The sequence below is a fragment of the Pseudochaenichthys georgianus genome, chromosome 1 (genome assembly GCF_902827115.2).
Source record: "Pseudochaenichthys georgianus chromosome 1, fPseGeo1.2, whole genome shotgun sequence".
Lineage (NCBI taxonomy): Eukaryota > Metazoa > Chordata > Actinopteri > Perciformes > Channichthyidae > Pseudochaenichthys > Pseudochaenichthys georgianus.
This window is the reverse complement of record NC_047503.1, coordinates 46,824,719-46,846,890: the sequence shown is the minus strand read 5'-3', so window position 1 is coordinate 46,846,890 and position 22,172 is coordinate 46,824,719. Positions and strand designations below refer to the sequence as shown.

Genomic DNA, 22,172 nt, shown 5'->3' with positions numbered 1-22,172 from the left:
ATAAATAACGGAAGCTTTTGGCATATGTTTTTCAACGACTTTGCGCTCTTGAAACACTTTTTTATTATTTATGATGTAAGACATTCTTTTTAGTTTTACAGCTTGATGAAACCTTTTTGTTTGACATCAGCCATTATAGATAATCTGGCCATCTGAGTGTGTGTGGTTTGTTTCTAACTGTTTAATACAGTTAATTATTCAAAATGTCAGAGTTCCTTATTTTGAGACTGAAACTTGCACTACTGTTCAAACATAAATAACAACAAACCTGGAATTATGCATTTGGGACCTTTTTTTGCTTTTTCTTGTTGTACCGAACCGTACCGAACCGTGACCTCCAAACCGAGGTACGAACCGAACTGTGACTTCTGTGAACCGTTACACCCCTAGTGCAGCATGTTTTCACAGGGTGAGGAGTGACCAGTGGGAATACACAATATACTCAACAGCATGAGGAATATATTTGAGGTTACTTCATGCAAAAAACAAGCGCAAGATGTGTTTATCATAATTGATGTTGATTATTTCTTACTTCTGGGTGTTTAGATTTGGTCTGTATTACTTTGAAGACATTTTACAGTTACGATTATTAACTGCCTAATTATTAACCTAATTAATACAATTATTTCATTAGTGCTTATCTGAGGTTTTACATTTCAATTGTCAATATTTCAGAAATCCATGTGTAAAAGCAGACGACAAACAACCTGCAGCCCAAACTGAGGCTTAGCCACAAGTATGTCCGCAAGGGAAGAGCAGGACAGTGGCTGTGCTGTGGCCACACACTTCACTCACTCACACACTTCACTCACTCACACACTTCACTCACTCACTTCACTCACACACTTCACTCACTCACACACTTCACTCACACACTTCACTCACTCACACACTTCACTCACTCACACACACACTTCACTCACTCACACACACACTTCATTCACTCACACACTTCTCTCACACACTTCATTCACTCACACACTTCTCTCACACACTTCACTCACTCACACACTTCTCTCACCCACACACTTCATTCACTCACACACTTCTCTCACTCACACACTTCTCTCACTCAGTGTGACAGTCTGCCTTCACTGTGTTCACCTTCTAATGTATCCTGACAAACACTGCACTTTCATCACTGCAGCTTAATTTGTTTTTACTGTTTCCACTGTTTTTACAATCAGACAAATGCACTTTGATATTTTAACATCAACATTTATTGCATTAGATATGGGCGGTTAACATTTCAAACAGATAATTATATTTAAACCAATCAAACCAAATCAATACAGAAGAGAAAAAGAAACATGCTTACAGAGCCAACCAGAACAGGAATTAACAGCAAAGTGAGAAACACAATTATAATGAGCTCTGATGATAAAAACCTTAAAACTACAAAAACATTATATCACATAACATGTTGATAATGGAGCTGGTTAATAAAACGTGATGGCCAACAAAGCATGTGTGTTAAAATGCTGTACACAAAGATAGTTATATACCCACCAGTTCTATTAAATGGTTTTCCATTGGTGAAAAATACATCTCTTTACTAAAAGCTAGTGGCAGCCGTATGAAACTGCACCAAGATCAGCTAATGCATATTCCACTCCAATACCCAATGTGCTTTCCAATAACAAAAGGTTTTATCGGGTGGGTTTTAATCCATTCATCCATCATGTTCAATGTGTTACTTTTAGCAGAATAACTTTTATTTTACCTTTTGAAAGATATGAATGTGACATTTTAAAGGTCACCTAATATGCAAAATTCACTTTTTCATTTATTTTCTACATCAACATGTGTCCCCTCTTCTTCATGTCTCTTCTACATCAACATGTGTCCCCTCTTCTTCATGTCTCTTCTACATCAACATGTGTCCCCTCTTCTTCATGTCTCTTCTACATCAACATGTGTCCCCTCTGTGGAAAGAGACTCTGAAGGTTTAAGGAAAAAAGATTCTTTCTCTTTTTGTCCTGATCCATTTCTATAAAAACCTGTCTGAAAATGAGCTGATCAGATTTTGGCCACTTTATGATGTCATAACGATGTGTTGTCTTGTGTAACCATTAGCCAATCAGCAACCAAGGTAACCCCCGCCCCCCTTATCACCTGGATCTCATCCTAGAGCACCATTGAGTTCTTTGTAACCAAATCTCTCTCAGAGGGGCGTGGGGAGGGGCTCCTTATTTTCATCTAAAGTAACAGACAGAGAATCAGCACTTTGGAAACAGGGCTGAAACAGAGGGGATTATGGGTAATCTGTTTGGTGTTTCAGCCAATCAGAGACAGGTTCTGTATATATCTGAGAACTATAATATATTGATGAAAAACAGTATAATAGGGGACCTTTAAGGCATTTAATCCAATAGTAGTTGGGACATTTCTGATATAAGGTCAAGTAAGCTTCAAAATCATTTGGATTTATCCTTTGGATGATAAATGTTATATGAAGTAATTAGAGAAATGTACAAAGGTAATTGTTTTTTATCATTAAAATCTAGCTCTATGCTAATATCTAGAATTTCCCAATAAAAAAATGCTGGCAGTGGGAAGCCAGTTAGGGATCACATCCTTTGTTGTACCGAAAGCTACTACTTTTTTATTGTGGAAAAAGTAATGCTAACCAAGTTAAATTAACAATTTGATGCATTAAATACATTTGCTACTACAGATGTCCAACTAAGAGTAAAAAAAAGCTAAACCGAACACTTTTGAATCAATACATGTTATCTTTCTTTAAGATACATAATTGTCTCATGGCACATTTTTGGAGAGGCCCATCCTGTGAAATATATTTTAAAGATCAATATTAACCTGCGTAATTTACTCATTGTCAAAAAACAGAAGTATCAGACTTCAATGCAAAGCCTGCTGTGTTCAGTGGGCTTTGGTGATCACACTGTACAATTCAGCTGGGTCCTCTGGTCTGGTCCTGAGAAATACATGATAATATCTCTCAGTGACAATAGGCATACAAAAGCAATTGATATATTTCAAAGTAATGTTATTTTAATCTTGTAATGAGGGCAATGTTCCTGTGTGAGGATCTGCTCACCTCGGGGCAGCACTGCTGAACTTGATGGCAGCGTACTCCGGGACTCACTGTGGCTCCGTGTGTCCGAGTTGTTGAGCTGCTCTCATGTTGAAGGAAAGAGGATTCGCTCGGTTGTTGGAAAAGTGGACGGTGGCATACTAGAAAATAAAAAAAATAATACTTTTTATTTGGAAGTGCCTTGTAGGACACCCAAGGACACCTTTCAATGCATAAAACAAATTATCGAAAAAGAAAAACAGCAAATCCTGAACCAAACACAAGGGGGACAGGGTCAGTAGCATCACAGCATAAATAATGGTTGGTGTGAAGTGGGGATGGTTAGATAATCAACTGAGGATGAGTGGAAGGAGCAGGAGGGGGTATACTCATGTGAAAGGGGTCAGTGAGATGGTTGGTGGGGAGGTTGTGGAGGGCTTTGGAGGTGAGCAGAAGGTTGTATTAGTCAATGTTGGTATTGAAGAGGGAGCCAGTGTAGCTGCTTGAGAAGGGGAATGATGTGGTCAGAGGATTCTGTGCGGGTAATTATCCCAGTTCTGAAAGATTTGGAGCTTGTGGAAGAGATTAGTGGACAGACCGGAGAGGGAACCCTTGCAATAGTCAATACAGGATGTGACAAATGCATGGATTAAGACTTCATCTAGAGAGGGATGGAGGAAGTCTGGAAATGTTGCGTAGGTGGAAGAATTAAGTTTGGGTGATGTTTCTTATGTTAGGTGCATAAGAGAGGGTGGTATGGTGACAACAAGGCTTTTGACTTGACTGGAGAAAGGTACAGAGAAGCAATCAATGATTAGGTTAGGGCAGTGGTTCTCAAACTTTTTCTTTCAGGCCCTCCTTTTGGAGAAAAAAAAAAGTCGGCCCCCCCTACACAAATAGTCACGTGATGGGCCAAGTTAACATTTATTAAAATACATCAATGAGCATTCCTTTAAAAAAAAAAAAAATCCTTTTGCTAGAACAGTGATAATAAAAAAATGCTCCATAAGTCTGTGTACTCAAAGAAATAAATACTTAATACAATTGTGCAATTCCTTTGCTAGAACAATACGTTATAATACTTTGTTATAAACACAGAGACCCAGACGTACTTGTACTGTAGCATATTATTTTCAAATTAATCATTTTTCAAATTAAATAAAAATGATCTTTTTTTTGTTTTGTCATAACAATGTTTCCTCCTGGTCTCTTGCACCCCCCCCTGTCATGCCTCTGCACCCCCCCCTGTCATGCCTCTGCGCCCCCCCTGTCATGCCTCTGCGCCCCCCACTTTGAGAAACACTGGGTTAGGAGGAGTGAAGTTCTATTTCGTCCCTACTGACCGCCAGAGGCGGTGCTTTAGCACTGGATATGTCCATCACGCGCATGCGCAGCTCGAGTACCAATAACAACAAAGTCACCTGTGACCCACGTGACACCGGCTATATCAGCCGGTATTGTCAGAGGATCTGTTCCTTTTCATCTTCTCGCTGCGCGAGGGTACCGTGGCTACGTTTTCGTAGCCTACAGCGTTCAGGTTTGAACGTTTGATCTGAGGGATTTCTCTGCAAACAGCTGGCCGCGTGAAGCTTCGCGACTGACAGTCGGGGCTACGGGTCGTTAGACGCGTCCTCCAGGAGCTGCGCCGGCTGTGCAGAGCCTCGACAGACAGGTTTGTGTCAGCTTGTTGCTGGTGATGGCTGTGTTCCCGCACCCGCTCCCAGCCAAGTTGTCCTGATTACCGTCTTATTGTTTGTGGCTTAGACTTTCTGGTGACGACAGTGTTCCCGCTTCCTCTCCCATAAAGTTGCCCTTATGCTCTTTTGAAAGTTCTGCTTGTGGCGTTGTGCCCGAGCTATCATTAGCATTTGAGTCCCAGCTTTGGCTGCGTCCCTCATTCGATTTAGTATGGAAAGCCAAGAGTGTCATACTTTAAACCCGTTTTTCGTTTAGATGCAGAAAGTAAGGTAAGTACTTTCTATTTTCTAGAAGCTATTATCTGGTCTTAACATTTGTGTTCTGACTTGGTCGCTTGATTGTTAGCAGCAGCCGCTTGGCTAACACCTTGCTGTTGAGCTTAACTATTAACTCAGGGCAGTGCTCCCGCTCCCTGTAGCATAGGGTTTGATTGCAGTAGCGCTAGATCATTGTATTACTGCTCCTAGTACTAGACTCCTAGCACTAGGATGATATGCAGAGAACATCTTCACGGCGGGTGCTGTGTGCTCGGCATGTGCGGTTACTACTGTAACCAGACACGGTTCTATGCGGGCTGTTCTCTTTCTTAGAAGCTAATTATCTGGTCTTAACATTGTGTTCTGACTCGGTTGCTTGATTGTTAGCAGCAGCCGCTTGGCTAACACCTTGCATGTACGGTTAAGCTTCATTATTTAACTCAGCTGGTGAGGGCAGTGCTCTCGCTGCTGCTCAAGGTAAACGCATGGTATGGTTGCAGTAGCGCTATATCGTTGTATTTACTGCTCCTAGTACTAGACTCCTAGCACTAGGACGATATGCAGAGAACAATCTTCACTGTGTGTGCCGTGTGCTCTGCATGTATGGCCATTAAGGAGGATTTCATCCTCCCAATATTATATTGTCTAGTGGGCAGCCGTTGGCTGACACTTTTAGGCACCGGCCACAGTTACTATTGTAACTAAGGTTCTAAGCCGTAAGTACTGGCCATAATTACTACTGTAACTACGGTTCCAAGCTGTGTAAGTACTGGCCATAGTTAATACTGTAACTACGGGGTTAAGCCGTAAGTACTGGCCATAGTTACTACTGTAACTACGGTGCAAGCCGTGCACGTACTGGCCATAGGCAATACCGTAACTACGGCTCTATGCCGTGTAAGTACTGGCCATAGTTACTACTGTAACTACGGTTCTAAACCATGTAAGTACTGGCCATAGTTACTACTGTAACTACGGTTCCAAGCTGTGCAAGTACTGGCCAGAGTTACTACTGTAACTACGGCTCTATGCTGTGTAAGTATCCAAGCCGTGCAAGTACTGGCCAGAGTTACGACTGTAACTACGGTTCTGAGCCGTGTAAGTACTGGCCATAGTTACTACTGTAACTACGGTTAGATGCCGTGTGAGCCCTGGCCATGGTTATTGCTGTAACTACGGCTCTGTGCTATTCTATTCTTTAGAAGCTAGTTATCTGGTCTTAAACATGTGTGTTATTTGACTTGATCTCGCTTGATCTGAACTGCCTTGTTTCTCCGTTAAGCAGGTAGCCGGTGAAGGCTGTGTTCCCGCACCCTCTCCCGGTTACACTGCATCTGGCATTCGTCTCTAACTCAACCAGTGAAGGCAGTTCTCGCCCCCGCTCCTGGTAGACGCCAAACTGCCTTGTTTTTCTGTTAAGCAGGTAGCTGGTGAAGGCTGTGTTCCCGCACCCGCTCCCGGTTACACTGCATCTGGCATTCGTCTCTAACTCAACCAGTGAAGGCAGTTCTCGAAGATCCTCTGCTTAGCCAGGGGGTTCTACTCGGCATACTTTCTCGTGAGCAAGAAAGTCGGCGGATTTCGCCCGATCTTGGACCTCAGAGGAATCAACAGATTCCTGAAGGTTCTGCCATTCTATATGCTGACTACTGCATACGCACAGGTGGAGTGGTTCCCAACCGAGGGATGCCTACTTACACGTGGGCCGGGCAAGAGGGTGCCTTCTATTCAGTTCCTCTGGCCCTTGGGCAGACTGGCAGCTGCCTCGGCCGCTGGGCCCTTAGGCCCGCTGTCGTTGTGCCCCATGCAGATGTGGCTGAACAGCCTTCACTTGGACGCCAAGTGGCACAGGCACAGTGAAGTCAGGGTGTCGCAGCAGTGCTCCACTCTCCATCATGCTGGAGGGGCAGGGCCTATCTCTGGTAGGCGTGCCCATGGGCGCCATCCCATCCCGCCAGGAGACCATCACCATAGGTGCGTGTCTCTCAGGGTGGGGTGCAGTGCGGCAGGGAAGGACCGTTCAGGGTCAGTGGTCTGCCCAGCAGAGTGCGCGCCGGGTCAACGTGCTAGAGCTTCGGGCCATGCAGCTTGCACTCACGCACTTTCTACCCCAACTGGGGGGCAAGAATGTCCGTGTTCCTTGGGGACAGCATGTACATTGTTGCTTAGACAACAGTCCCTTCTAGATAGTGGACGTTCTCACTCCACTCTGAATTTATGTGGCTGCGATTCTGCCCAACATGTTCGGGTCGACGGCGCCACGGCGGGGTGCCACAGGTCGGTGTCCCTCTTTATGAGAGGGGCTTTACGGCAGCGTCCCCCTTGCACCCCGAGGGCTCCGGCTTGGGACCTGCCCTTGCTGCCGGATGCCCTATCACCTCCTCCCTTCGAGCCCCTGGCCCAGGTGGGGCTTAGGTGGCTGCCCACAAAGGCAGCATTTCTGCTTGCCATAGCCTCAGGGAAGTGAGTCGGGGAGTTGCATGTCCTCTCCATAAACAATACATGCCCGAGGTGAGACTCTCAGGCGTTGCCCTTTGGGCAAATGTGGCATTCCCGCCCGGGTCCTTCCACAAACTCACTTCAATCAGCCTGCCCAGCTGGCACGCTTTGACATTCAGGAGTACGGCACATCGAAGTGGCTGTGCCCGGGGGGTGCCCAAAGGGCGTATATCAAGGCTACTGCCTGTATACGGCAGGAGGAGCAACTCTTGAGTTTGCCCTGGCGGCACTAAAGGAGGTTAGGCCCTCTAACCAGTGTCTTCCCCACTGGGTTGTCGATACCATCTCACAGGCTTACGGGGCCAGTGACCGCCCCCTGCCACCAGGCTGAGATGCCACTCTACAAGGAGCATCTCAACATATTGGGCTGCCCTGAGAGGGGTGCCCCTGGAGACCATCTGCGCCGTGGCGTCGTGGGCGTCTTCTGGCACATTCTCCAGTTGTCATCAGGTCAATGTCGCCACTCCCCATTCTTTGGGCGTGGTCCTTTTGCCGAGCTCCGCTGCTTCCAGTGGTGAGCAAGGGCTTGGATTCTTCATGACATTGTTGGTATAGGTCATCCAGTGCTAAAGCACCGCCTCTGGAGGTCAGTAGGGACGAAATAGAACGATAGTTACGGCTGTAACTACGGTTCTATGAGTCCCGGATGACCGCCAGAGTTCCCTGTCACTCAGAATTCTTGTGTGCTCGCGAGAAGATTCGGGGAACAGATCCTCTGACAATACCGGCTGATATAGCCGGTGTCACGTGGGTCACAGGTGACTTTGTTGTTATTGGTACTCGAGCTGCGCATGCGCGCGATGGACATATCCAGTGCTAAAGCACCGCCTCTGGCGGTCATCCGGGACTCACAGAACTGTAGTTACAGCCGTAACTATCGGTTTGTGGCATGGAGAAGTTGGCATAGCAGTGAAAGTGGACATCATGGTGAAGGAGGTAGATGATCAACAAGAGTGGACCCAATACTGACACCTGGAGGATAACTCGTGAAACAGCAGAGCACCCTGACCTGTGATTGCTCGTTTAGACATATTGTTGTCTGACATTGGGATCAGCTGAACATTTGAATGTTATTTGGTTTATAGTTTTTCAAAGGATTGCAGCCAGGACAGAAAACTCAAATGTGGAATGATGGAAGAAATATCCCTGCTTCATCAACATCATGCTGTATGAAAGAAAATATTAAGGACGTTTCAAGACCGTATTAACCTGTTAAGCCTGTTTTTTTTTTTTTTCACGACACTGTGTCTCAGCATCTTAATATTTAAAAACCTATTAATGTGTTATACCAGATTAACGACAAGAATCTCAGCTAACTGACGATATGAACCATTTTTACAGAAACAAAACACAAGTCTCACAAGAAGCGTTAGCATTAGCCCTTAGCTAAAACCGGCAGATGCTACTTCCGGTGCTAACTAGCAAAAACAATTGTTAAAACTTAATATTTTCTGCACAAACTACATATCATCTGAAAGCTGATACTCCACAGATTATTTTGTTATAAGTATCATCACTGTAGGACACACACTCACTGAGCTATCAGCCAGAACAGAGAAGAAAAAAAACAACAGTTTTCAAAACCATAACAATAATGATGTCTTACCGTTGCTTTTTTGTGATCAAAAGTGATCACGTTGTGATCGTGTTCAAGGGAATAAAAACGCTGCTCAAGGTTAATCCAATGTCTCTTAGTCACTTTAGAATTGTTTCTGATAATCTATCATTACATTCATGGCAGCAGAGTAGGTATAAAGTTTCGCAGTCCCGAGCTAATGCTGTCTCACGTGCTGTTTACGCAAACCTCTCTCTACTTGACGTAAGTGTTTAGCGGGATTTACTAACTGTCACTCGATTATATTGGCTTTAACGGTTCAGAAAAGGTGTCAATCACCCAAATCGACCAATGGGTTCCAAAGATATGATCCTGCGTAGTATAAACTACGCCCGCTCCGGCTCCATTACGCATTACGCAGCCAGGAGGGAGAGCTTCACCACCGAGCAGGTGCTAGAGATGGTAGGTGACAATAGCGGGGCTATGATCCTACCAGATTACTCTTCGTCGGATGATGAAGATCTCCTCCAGCCAGACCTGGATCCAGACAGTAGTGACTCGGATTCCCACCACGGGAAAGGTATGTAATCTCTCTGTTTTTATATATTACTTATGTGTTTGGTGGAACTGCATCACAGTGTTATCTTAGCCAACAGGAATGATTAGCCAAAATGCTAAATAGTGTTACTTGTCTTTTTGGAGTTACATTTTCTAAATGAATGGCCAGTGAATGAATATACGTGTGTTTACTTATTTATTTGGTGTAATATTATTCATTTATAGTCCAATATTATCCTATAAGTATAAGCCAGTGAATTAATCTAATCTCTTTGTTTTTCCACATTTGTTAGATGAGGAGTGACCCCAGCAGGACAAAGTCACACACCCAGAAGACTTTCAAGGAGCAGCTTGCTGCAGAATTGTTGGAGTTTGCTGAAGGCCCTGCACCTCCACCACCCCCTCCTCCACCACTCACATGCATGCCCGAGTATTATGGGGAAGATGCCACCAAGGTCAGGAAGAACTGCAGGAGGTGCCTAGATGCTGGACTCAAAAGGGTGAAGACACCTGTGTAGTGCAGGAAGTGCCAGGTCGCTCTGTGCTTCACTGTCAAAAAGAACTGTTTCAGGGAGTGGCACGACCTAAATACTGGAATATTCAGGTAGGTATAAAGTTCAGGTAGGTATAACGTTTTTGAGAGTGTTTATTTAAAAAAAAAATACTTGTTGTTTTTTAGTGTGATTTTATTGTATAGTGTGTTGGTAAAATATTTGTTGTTTTTACAAACCTACAGTGTGGTTTTATTGTATAGTACGTTGGTAAAATGTTTGTTTTTACATGCCTATAGTGTGTTGGTAAAATGTTAATGTAATAAATCTGCCCCAGTTGGAGTCAAATGTTACTTATGTTTCCGTTTTTTTTATTGTGCAAGTACACCTACACACACTGACCTACAGTGTAGTTTTATTGTATAGTGCGTTGGTACAGTTACATACACACCCACAGCTACACTTACACATACACACCTACACATACCCACACACACACCTACACTTACACACACCTACACACACTCACACACAAACAAATATTTAAAAAAATATATATTCTTTTTAAATATTTTGTTTTGTTTTGGGTGGAATGAATACCTATAGTGATGATTCAATGTAATACAATGATTTGTATAGTCTAGTACCTGAAAAAGGTCAAATGGCACTGATGGAACCAAATGTGCCCAAATGTGCCCAAAGCTTATTCCGCCTGGACTTTATTTTCATAAACCTCTCTAAAAAGGTCAAACTTGTTTTGCCTCAATCTTGATACAGGGTACTTATTATATGTTATACTGTGGATTCATAAAGCTTTTAGGCTACCAACCCATCATTCAAGGTTAGTCTTCACTATAAGTAATGGGTTTTCTTTAGGCGGAGACAGGAATTTACATTTTGTTTGCTATGTTCCATCTGAATTTACAGAAAAATCTATATTGATTCTGACACTTCTACATCCAACTCACAGATGTAACCTTGCTTTGATGACAACAATTATTCATATAAACCTTTTAGAAGTGAAGTTATAGTCATTTGTTCTGGGAATGTCATGTTCGAGCCTGAAACCTGAAAAACAGGCTTGGGGTTTAACTATTAACTGACTAGATAAACAGTATTTGTTATAAAAATATTCTCACCTCTTCTGTGTGTCTCTCTTCAGGTTCAGCAGAGTCCCTGGAAGCCCTCTTTTTTCTGGTTACAAAAAAGTGATAAAGTTCTAACAAACAGATTTTCAATGATTTAACAAACAATGATTAAGTTGAACAGATCTGCTCACCTGATCCACATGAAGACAGAGAGAGATATGACAGCCAGGAGAACAACAGGGATTGTTACAAAAGGTAGTAGCCTCCGTGATCCTGAGAAACAGTGATCAACAGACAGTTAATACAGCGGTGTTTCTCTAATGGGGATACTTGTTAAACCTGAATACTGTTTTTCCTTCCCTTTGAATCTCCTGGTGCTCCCAGAGCAGCTGGACAGCTGACCAGCCCAGTAAGTCTAGGGTTTGTCTCAAAACTTTCTCCTGCTCAGTTGTGCCCAGAATGTCCCTAATGTTAATCTTCAACTTAATTCTGAATAAAAATACCTGCATTACTAAGGTCTTATCAGTTTTAGGCACACTGATGGTCAAGGTCTAATTAAAAGGACGGTATCGTCTGCAAACAATGAAATTGGCATCTAATGTCCCAATAAATGGGCACTGTGCAGACCTTGGATTTACCTTACTTTTCTGTTCTTATGTAAGCAAGAAGAACCCTTTATTCAAATTGGGTGTGCTTATCCCTGTTTGTAATCCCTGTTTTTAAATGCCTTTTAAATAATGTATTTATGCTGTATTTGTTCTTAAATGTATTTTGCTTTTAATCTGTAAAGCACTTTGAATCGCCACGTGCTGAAAAATATATAAATAAAATTGCCTTGCCTTGAAACACGGGCACAATACAATTAAATTAACCTATTTTAATGTAACAGAAATAAAACGTTCTTACACCCACCACATCAAGAAAGAAAACTGCATCATACAGACTTTTTTCTGCCTCCTATATGACTGAAAACACACAAGCTGATAAGTGTGTGGTAGTAGATGAATGCATAACAATTACCTGCCGCAACACTCAGATGAAAGGTGGAGTTACTACGTCCAAACTTGTTCTGCGCTCCACAGGAATAACTCCCACTGTGTTCAGCTCTGAAGTCAGAGATGGTGAAGATCTGTCCTGAAGCTTTTGGAGAGTCTTCATCCTCCTTGTACCAGGTGTAGCTAGCTGCTGGGTTAGCATCACTGCTACAGGTCAGAGTCACTGAACTGCCCTCCTCTATCTCAGCAGAGGGACTCACTGACACAGAGGGGAGCTTTGGAGCGTCTGGAGATTCAGAGATTATAATGTAATTATTGCCATAAATGTCCTTTTAAAAAAAAAACATTTTAATAACAGTAAATATTAGTTAAATATAACAATATTTAACAGTCGTTTCTCGATGATGTCATCATTAGCAACTCTATAAAATATGATTAGAAGTTACTGCCAGTTCACTTTTCATTACCCGCTTGTTCCCTGGATCCCATGTAATGTAAAGCAAGCTGAGCTGAAGAAAGTAGTGATGATAAGTAACATCTTCTCTTGAAACAACTAGACAGATTTAAGCTTGTTATCTTTAAATAAACTGTCTTACTCACATTTCACGACAATAGAGATGTTTTCAGATGTACTCCCCCCCAGCTTGTTCTTAGCTCTACAGAAATACTGTCCAGAGTCAGAGGACTGGATGGAGCTGAGGACAAGCTGTGGTCGTTCACTGAGAAGAGGAACGTTACGATTTCCATTCTTCTTGTACCAGGTGTTTGTAGCTGGTGGATAAGCATCACTGCTACAGGTCAGAGTCACTGAACTGCGCTCCTTTATCTCAGCAGAGGGTCTCACTGACACAGAAGGAAGCCTCGGAGCATCTGGAGGAGAAGTGTGAACAGTAAATATTAACAATGTGTTGCTCAATGCATTAGCTCAAAGGTCTCTACATTATTGAACGCTGAATGAAGCTGCATTTCGAGTCATTACAGAGCATTGAATGAGGAACTCATTCCAAAATAACCCTAACTTGAAGGACAGTTGTTGAGTATTTACTAATCTCATTTTGTAGAGTACACTGAAAACACTAAAACATTGACTTTAATTAAATGTATTATCTCATTAAATTAATAAATGTTGCATTAGGTGAGTTGAAAGCAATAATATTTAGTTGAACCTAATATTTTTCATTTTAAATATATATTATTGCTTTCAACCAACCTAATACAATTATGTTTAATTTGTTGACATGATACATTTAATTATAGTCAACGTTTCAATTTTTTCACTGTAGCTAAGGAATATATTTTAGAGAAACAACCGTTAGATATTATGTAAATGAATTAATATGTAACGTTAATAATTGTTCATGGGTATTTCTGAATTGTTATTGGTCATAATGAAGTAATGATTTGTCATTGGTTAAATGCCGTTTAGTGTATCACTTAATCAAGTCACAACTATGCATTGAGTCATGGAATTTAAGGATTTAAAGATAGCCTTGTACAGTTAATAACAGTACATATTAGTTAAATATAACAATATTCAACACTCGTTTCTCAATGATGTCATCATTAGCAACTCTATCAAATGTGATTAGAAGTTACTGCCAGTTCACATTTTGTTACCCGCTTGTTCCCTGGATCCCATGTGATGTAACAACCCAGTCTCACGGCATTTCGTGTTCACCATAACGATTTTTAATCTATTGATTCGTGTTCACCATCACAATTTGCCCCTTTTTTTCATGTTGCACAGCACGATTTTAAAAGCAATGTATTTCTACTGGTAATGTGTTTCGTGCCTGCAGACTGCAGCATGTCTTTTTCTCCGGTCGGGTCGTGGAAGACCGGAAGCTGTGTGGTTCATAAAAACATGTTCTTACTCAATATCAAGCCACAGTTATTGCTTTTATTTTAAATCATATCATTTCGGACATTTGTTGTCGTCTGTGAGGAAAATAAATGGGGCTCAGAGCCTCAGGATACTGAAATCTGTATTTTTTAAAATCTTTTTTTCCTTCTAATTTGTTATTCTTTTCAAAATAACACACTGTTATTTACTCACCAATAACACACAATTATCCTTGCTTTTATTTATTGGTTTAATTCCATAATCTCGGGCTTTTTTGGCATCCGTCAGGAACTGAATTTCAAAATAAATATAACAGGAAACAGACGTAGGCATTTCGAGCGATTACCCAAGATCCTCAGCTATGGTTTTAAGCTCACTGATTGGATGTGTTAGCCGCAATGCATGCTGGGATTTGGTGTTTATATTATATGAAATCCGGAAAACATTTTAAAAGTATAAAATAATACTTAATTCCGAGTGCTCTTGCTTTTCTCTTTGAAAGTCATCACATAACGGCATTGTAATACACGGTTCGGCTGCATTACATACTACAGATCTGCCGTAGTTATTTATTTAGAGAGCCCTGATGAGAAGACCTTTGTAAAAACTGGAAGAAATGGCGCCGAAACTGAATACTTGACGTGGATCATAAATATATCAACAATTAAACAACATCTTCAATTTCTCTTCACACAATACGTCTCCTTGCAGTATCAACACTAATTCGGCTGACTTTTACATTTGATCTAATTCATAGATAGGTTATATTTACACCATAACGGTGCACTGCTGATAAAAAAGGACTGTAGTTTTGAAAGATATTACTGATTTTCTTTGAATGTAAGAATGTAAATACTGAGTCTGAAATAGTATAGCAATATGCTGTAAAATGATGTGAAAGCATGCATAAAACTATACATCTTCAGATGTTGTACATACACACTAATAATGCAAAGTTATAATGGCTGTGTGTACCTTGTGTGCACCTCCTAGTGGTTAAAGCACGTTATTGAATTATTGTTTGTATGTGTTATATTTGATTAAACAAATATTAAGAGTACATACTTTCATAGGGGGAAAGTAGAAATATAGAAATATAGAATATACAAAATCAAGAAGATACTATAAGTGATCTCTACAATAAAACAGTTTAGTGCAGGATGTACACACATATTAATAGGAGGAGGTGCAAAACAGAAAAACGGATTAACCTTTATTTAAACATTAAATATTAAATATTAAGCCTGACAAAGTAATTCACGTCTAATATATTGCTTTCCTGCAATGTTAACTATATTGAAGCACTTATTTTAACTGATATTATACACATTAATTATACTCTTATGTATGTAGATAGAATAAGAAAAGTGCAGAATATGACAGTTTAATGGTGGAGGTACACACATATTGATAGATGTCTTGTAATGCACTGTTGAGGAACCTGTGACCCAAGTTTTTCATTCATTGCATAACTACACCGTAGTTGTGTATGATATGTCAATAAACCTTTGAAAATCTTGAAAGGGATGTGCAAAATAGTCATAATATACAGTCTTTAATTAACTATTAGTAGAGAATAACGAGTAATGAATATACTTTATTACTTGTTTCCATGCATGTCAATTGCAGATACATGTTTAGTCTTCTCAAGCACCAACTATCAACTATCTCTCCTGATTGTTGGCACTTGACAATCACCTTACCTGCATTTTACTCAGGTGTAACTAAAGTCTGATTTAAGGGTTGTTTATATTTCACATAATTAATCAGAATCTGCAAAGTAACTCAAATAAATGCAGTGGAGTAAAAATACCAGGTTAACCTCTGAATTGTAGTGGAGTAGAATTACAAAGTAGCAATGAGCTGTCATGTGGGTATATTAATGCTATATATTGATGCTGCGCATTATGGACACAAGTGATGTTCACCCATTTATTAATTATATGTTTTACATTTGATAACACCAATGTGTTTAATAATGGCAACTTCTAATTGTGGGAAAAACGAAAACGTTCAGTAGAGACGTCCCATAGAACATTTTGCGAAACACAATAGCCAGCATGTGTAGTTCTGGGGGGGTGTTCGATTCTAGTTTTGGATAGTCTGGCGTGGTTTCGTTCCATTTCACACAGCTGTTTGACGCTCTGCGTAACCTTACGGGAACTGTAGTCCTAAACGATAGCTGGGGATTATGGGTAGTGTAGTGTCTTCGGCCATCCTAAACTCAGAAATGTTGACAATCGCAATGATGCTCGAAATGTCCCTTATAGGCCTACGTCTGTTTCCGGTTATTTTTATTTTGAAATTCAGTTCCTGACGGACACGAAAAAAGCCCGAGGTTATGGAATTAAACCAATAAATAAAAGCAAGGATAATTGTGTGTTATTGGTGAGTAAATAACAGTGTGTTATTTTTGAAAAGAATAACAAATTAGAAGGAAAGAAATATTTAAAAATACAGATTTCAGTATCCTGAGGCTCTGAGCCCCGTTTATTTTCCTCACAGACAGCAACAAAAGTCCGAAATTATACGATTTAAAATAAAAGCAATAATTGTGGCTTGATATTGAGTAAGAACATGTTTTTATGAACCACACAGCTTCCGGTCTTCCACGACCCGACCGGAGAAAAAGACGTGCTGCAGCCTGCAGGCACGAAACACGTTACCAGTAGAAATACATTGCTTTTAAAATCGTGCTGTGCAACACGGAAAAAAGGGGCAAATCGTGATGGTGAACACGAATCAATAGATTAAAAATCATGTTGGTGAACACGAAATGCCGTGAGACTGGGTTGGATGTAAAGCAAGCTGAGCTGAAGAAAGTAGTGATGATAAGTAACATCTTCTCTTGAAACAACTAGACAGATTTAAGCTTGTTATCTTTAAATAAACTGTCTTACTCACATTTCACGTCGATACGGATGCTTGCAGTTGAACTCGCCCCCAGCTCGTTCTCAGCTATACAGAAATACCATGCAGAGTCAGAGGACTGGATGTAGCTGAAGACAAGCTGTGGTCCTTCATTGAAATAATAAAGGATTCCATGTCTACCCTTGAACCAGGTGCAGTTAGCTGCTGGGTTAGCATCACTGCTACAGGTCAGAGTCACTGAACTGCCCTCCTCTATCTCAGCAGAGGGACTCACTGACACAGAGGGAAGATTTGGAGCATCTGGGGATACATAAATAAATGATGGGTGTAAATTGCAATCAAGCAACATGTAAATTCAAAGGATAAATAGTGTGTCCATATCCCAAGTATGTTTTCATCGTAATGTAGATCCTGGATGTGTAACACGTCTCCTGCTGATGAGCACTGACAGCCAAAAACACGTGTTTATTCATTTGAAACCTGAACATCTTCATCTTGCTAGCAGACTAACTCTAACCCTGCATGGAGACAGTGATGTTAATCACGGTGCACTCAGTGTTCTTGGAGATTAGGATATTACACGTCATATTGAGCTGTACATCTCTCTGTAGGATAAACTGGTTCTTTTGATTTATAACTGTTTTTTCACCTCCTTAATGTTTATTTCAAAGTGGGCCCACATCATGATTACATTCTGTGGCAGCTGCCGACTGAGCTTTTTAGTGAGAATCCAGTTTTTTCTTCATCTTGCTCCTGTAACTTGGAATAACATGAAGAACAATATAAAGCTAACCTTATTTATGATATATATTTGTGATGTTTCTTGCTGCCTACAGGATTTTCTGTTATTGTTGATATTTTGTATTTTTATCTCTGATATGTTGTTAATGCGGTCTCTACCAACATCTATTTAATCTGTATGTTGTTTACCTGAGAAGCTTTTTGTTTGTATCAATAATACTGCTGCGTCTGCATTACGAATCAGAAGACTATTGTAAGGTTTCTATCTGAGATTGTCAATGTATTGAAATGTCAGTGTGTGTGTATGAGTGAACTCACACACTGTAGGAGAAGAGAAGGCTTCATGACCTTCCAGAGCACAAGAGATCATGTCTGTGAGTTGAATCCAGCCTTCAAAGGAAGATGTTGATATTTGAGTGATTTTCTCTCCGTTATGGAACCAGACGTAGGAAACACCAGCTGGACTGCAGCTGCTGTGACACTTCAGCTCTGCTAAGGTATTAGAGTTCTGGTAACTTATGTTGATCACCTGCACCTGGAGAGCTGGATATGAGAAAAAGAAACAATATTATATCACTAGGTCTGAAATGAAACTGATGATAAATGTAACTTTAACACAACAGTCTAAAGTAGGTGAACACATATGATAACTCATCCAACAGTAATTACACAAACTCAACTTCCAGTATTCTCTAATTGTAATGTGTTGGTGTATACATACATCAGTGTGTGTTGATCAGTACCTGTGACAGTCAGAGTGGTTCCAGGTAAATCACTCCTCCATTCAAACCCTGGTGTTTTGAATGTGAAGAGATACTGAGCTGAATCTGAGTCTCTCAGGTCAGAGATCCTCAGAGTGGAGCGTCCTCTCTCTGTTTCAAGGATCTGAACACGACCTGCATACTGGGAGTCTTCACTAAGGTCCTCAGGTTGAGAGGGATTCTGTCCCTGATGACTACGCTCAGGACTGAACCAGAACTTAGATGTAATACTGTCATTACTGCTGTACGTGCAGGAAATGTCCACTGATGATCCTTTTGGTGCACAGATACTTCCTTCAGTATAAGTCACCGTGTTGCTTTCTCGACCAGTGACACCTGAAAAATGAGAAAACTCATTTTTAAACAATTGTTTTTCCAGAGTTGATGAGAAGTCACATACCCATACAGTTAGCTAAGGCTTCCACTAGATGGTGTTATATTAGAATAAGGTAGTGAAGTGAACTCACACACTGAAGGGGAGAGAGAGTCCTCAAATCCTTTCAAGGCACAGGAATAGCTGTCTTGAAAACTCAAGTCGACTTGAAGAGAAGATGTTCCTGACAGAGTGCTTCCTCTGTTCTTGTACCAGACGTAATCATCATCAGGTAAATCACAACTGCTCTGACACTTCAGGTTTGCTCTGCTAGAATCTTCACGTTCCACCTGCACCGAGAGATCTGTATTTGTGAAGAAGGAACAGGAAGGTTATTTAAGAATAAACTCAACATTCATGTATATAAAAACACATCACAATGATATTATTGTTTTCTTAAAGTTGAACGTTTGGAACTGATTGGTGTTACCTGTGAGAGACAAAGTGACTCCAGGTGAACCACTATATTTTCCATCTGGTTGGTTGGTTGTGATCCTGAACTTGTACTCAGCTGAGTCGCTCTCTGTCAGGTTTCTGATTCTCAGAGTGCAGGTGTTGTTTTCACAGCGATCCTCTACACGACCTGCATACTCTGATTCTGTTGTCACATCTACATATTCACCATCTTTCTTTTCAACAAACCAGAATGTTTTCTCAACTGTGTTTACACTGCCTTTCAATGTAGATGGGTATTCGTAGCTGCATCTCATCTCCACTGATGATCCTTTCACTGCACAGATCTCAGTAGAAGAGTAAGTCACTCCCCAGCCATCCTGACCCTGAGCCACTGAAACACAGAGCACATCAGAAACTAGAATCAAAGTTAATCTATAAATTGTTGAGAAATGTCCTGATCAGTACTTTCAACAAAGAATGTAAAAATAAATATTTTACAAACTTTACTGGGATAGAGCAGAAAAACACATGTGAATTCCTTCTTAGGCATTTTAAAACCAATGATACTCTTTGACTTTGTTGTTTCTTAATTAAAGCAGGTAGAACAGAAGTCTACGCAAAAAGGGTATGCTCAGTTTTACAGTCAAGGCAAAGGAAGATTGGAAAATGCCTTCATATAAATGAACAGTGAATGATTAGCGATCACATTAATTAGAATAGTGTGTGATTCTCTGTCCAGTTCCCTCTCTGTTCGCTCTGTGGTCAGGTTGCTGCTGAGGTCAGTGTGAACAATAACAATACATGCAGAGCACTGAGGTGTGAGCAGCTTCCGTCTGATATACAGATGAGAAAAAGAAGAATACTGCTTTAAACTCAGAGCATGGAAATATAACACTGAGGTCATAGAGGAGAGAAGGAACTAGAAGGGTTGGGTGCAGATGTATGGCGACATGAGAGAAGTTGACACGGTATAAAAGGAGTTGTGAGAAAAATATCCCTCAAACACTAAAGATTAATAAAAAACAATATTTTTTTATAATCTTAGAAATAAAACTAAGCAAAGGTTTTCACAGGGTGAGGAGGGAACAATATCCTCAGTTTACAAATGTTCTGGGCACACAGTTACTTTAAGCAAAAGATAAAAGCAAATGACGTCGATCAACACAGGAACGATCTTTTTACGAATAGCCATTACAAGTAAAAACTTGGTAACATCTAAGTGTTTCATCAAAGCTACATGAAACATATATTTGGAATATTTCTGGAAAGTTTGCATTTCATCCAACCCTGATCCACTTATTCCCACATGTGACTTGATTAAACAAGTCCCACATTTCCCAGAATCCCCTCTGTTCATGTGATGAATGTAAGTGTAGATGTACAGTACCTGACACAGAGAGCAGGAAGACAACTAATCCACTCGCTGCTGCAGTGAAACTCATAGCTGCTCCTCTCATCTCTGTGAGACTATAAAACATGTCAGATTAAATAATGTTCACAGGAGGTTTACAGAATCATTACATCAATAAACTGTTTCTACTCACAGTGAAGGAGGAACGATGGGTTGAAAGATGCCTTTCCTCTGTCGCAATGAGCAGAAGACGGATATCAGGCTGTTAAGAGACTAGATTTACTTCCTCTTTAGATTATTCATATGCATGATGACCCAAACCCCAGTAACACCCACTACACAGTAAAGTTTGGTTTTTTAACAAACAATAAACTTTTCTTAAACTAAATAAACTATGGGTAAAGACCCGTTTTGCTGCCAATACTGACTTCTGAAAAAAGCATTATCCTCCTGGGACCCGAGGAAAATTTCAGCCAAAATTAACAGATGGACTATGTAACGTATTATGGTTATAGAGTGATATTAATACAATAATACATTCACCTTTATTTAAAACATAACTAAGTAATTGATCTGAACATTGCTGTTTATTTGGTCAATACAAAACTAGCTTGTTTGTTGGTGAATCTTTCCAGATCTTCAAAGATTTGTAGTCAATGTAGTGGGAAAGTACCTCATTGACTCCAGTCAGCATGGGCTACTCTAGTCAAGATGACTCTAGTCATCTTGACTAGTTTTATGGATGTGGTCTCCATTTGACCTGCTCATAGAAACAAAGCTTGCATTCCTGAGGGAATTCTCATTTTTCATGGCTCCACTTCAAATGAAAACAACAATAAGACATACGTGCTTCTCTTGGTCCACAGAGGGCCATGTCTTTCCAGCTCGTCCCTATCTATCTGTGCGCTCATGGAGCCTCCTGCATATTTCCCCCCCTTCTTTTTGACCCTCTTCTATCCCAAGTGTGAAGGTCTCATCTCTCTCATCATCTGAGAGCTCAACATCTGAATCTTCCTGAACTTTCTGGTGCAGAAAATGTCTGCTTCAGTTCCGTCTCCTGCAACAATATTGAGTCATAAAGTCCATGAAGATAGTCCTGACGTCCACTAGAATGGACATTTATAAAAGGGCTGTTATTTGAAAACTTGAATTATTTAATTGCTTTCAGAACTAATTATATAGTTCCTCACATGTTAATAAACAAGAATATATATGATTTTCATGGTAAAAATTACAATTATTCAACAATATTTGATTTCTCCTCCTGCTTCTATACAATTGTGTTTTTCGTATGCCAGCCATTTTGGATGAAAAGAAAGAGGAACTTCCCAGCATGCAATTTTAACCAATGTCATATCACTGGAAAGACCAGGATGTCCTCTGTACAGTACATCAGGGATTGATAGAGTATCCTAAAAGAGTAAAAGGAGATGCATGTTAACAAAATGTCCACTACAGTAGACATTTTCAATGGGCTGGGTCCCAGGAGGAAAGGATATTAAATGATAGGGGTAAAACAGTTGATCTCTCTGAGCACTGAGGACGTCACACAGTCTGCAGGTGTAGTGAAGGAACAGGAATGCATTAACCTTTGAACCATCAGTTGGATCAGTTGAATTAACTGTGAACATATGTCCAATGTTTACATTTATTAAAAC

At 40.6% G+C, this 22,172-nt stretch overlaps 1 protein-coding gene across 1 annotated transcript; it reads right to left on the bottom strand.

Moving 5' to 3' along the window:
* Nucleotides 1-1,210: 1,210 nt before the first annotated feature.
* LOC117451224 (B-cell receptor CD22-like) lies at nt 1,211-20,739 on the bottom strand. Its single transcript, XM_034089427.2, has 13 exons — nt 20,708-20,739; nt 20,551-20,630; nt 19,198-19,554; nt 18,862-19,071; nt 18,377-18,730; nt 17,952-18,176; nt 16,926-17,192; nt 12,779-13,048; nt 12,204-12,464; nt 11,375-11,456; nt 11,235-11,289; nt 3,110-3,198; nt 1,211-2,938 (listed from the first exon to the last, which is right to left on the bottom strand). The coding sequence occupies exons 2-13, from the start codon at nt 20,618-20,620 to the stop codon at nt 2,884-2,886; spliced, it is 2,295 nt and encodes a 764-aa protein (XP_033945318.1). The 5' UTR covers nt 20,621-20,630; nt 20,708-20,739; the 3' UTR covers nt 1,211-2,883.
* Nucleotides 20,740-22,172: the final 1,433 nt, after the last annotated feature.

Coding starts and splice junctions, on each gene's coding strand:
- LOC117451224 (XM_034089427.2), bottom strand. CDS start 20,620: ATGAGAGGAGCAGCTATGAGTTTCACTGCAGCAGCGAGTGGATTAGTT. Junction 19,072..19,197: donor AGTCACTTTGTCTCTCACAG/GTAACACCAATC, acceptor TCACAAATACAG/ATCTCTCGGTGCAGGTGGAA. Junction 17,193..17,951: donor CTTCTCTTCTCCTACAGTGT/GTGAGTTCACTC, acceptor ATGTATCCCCAG/ATGCTCCAAATCTTCCCTCT.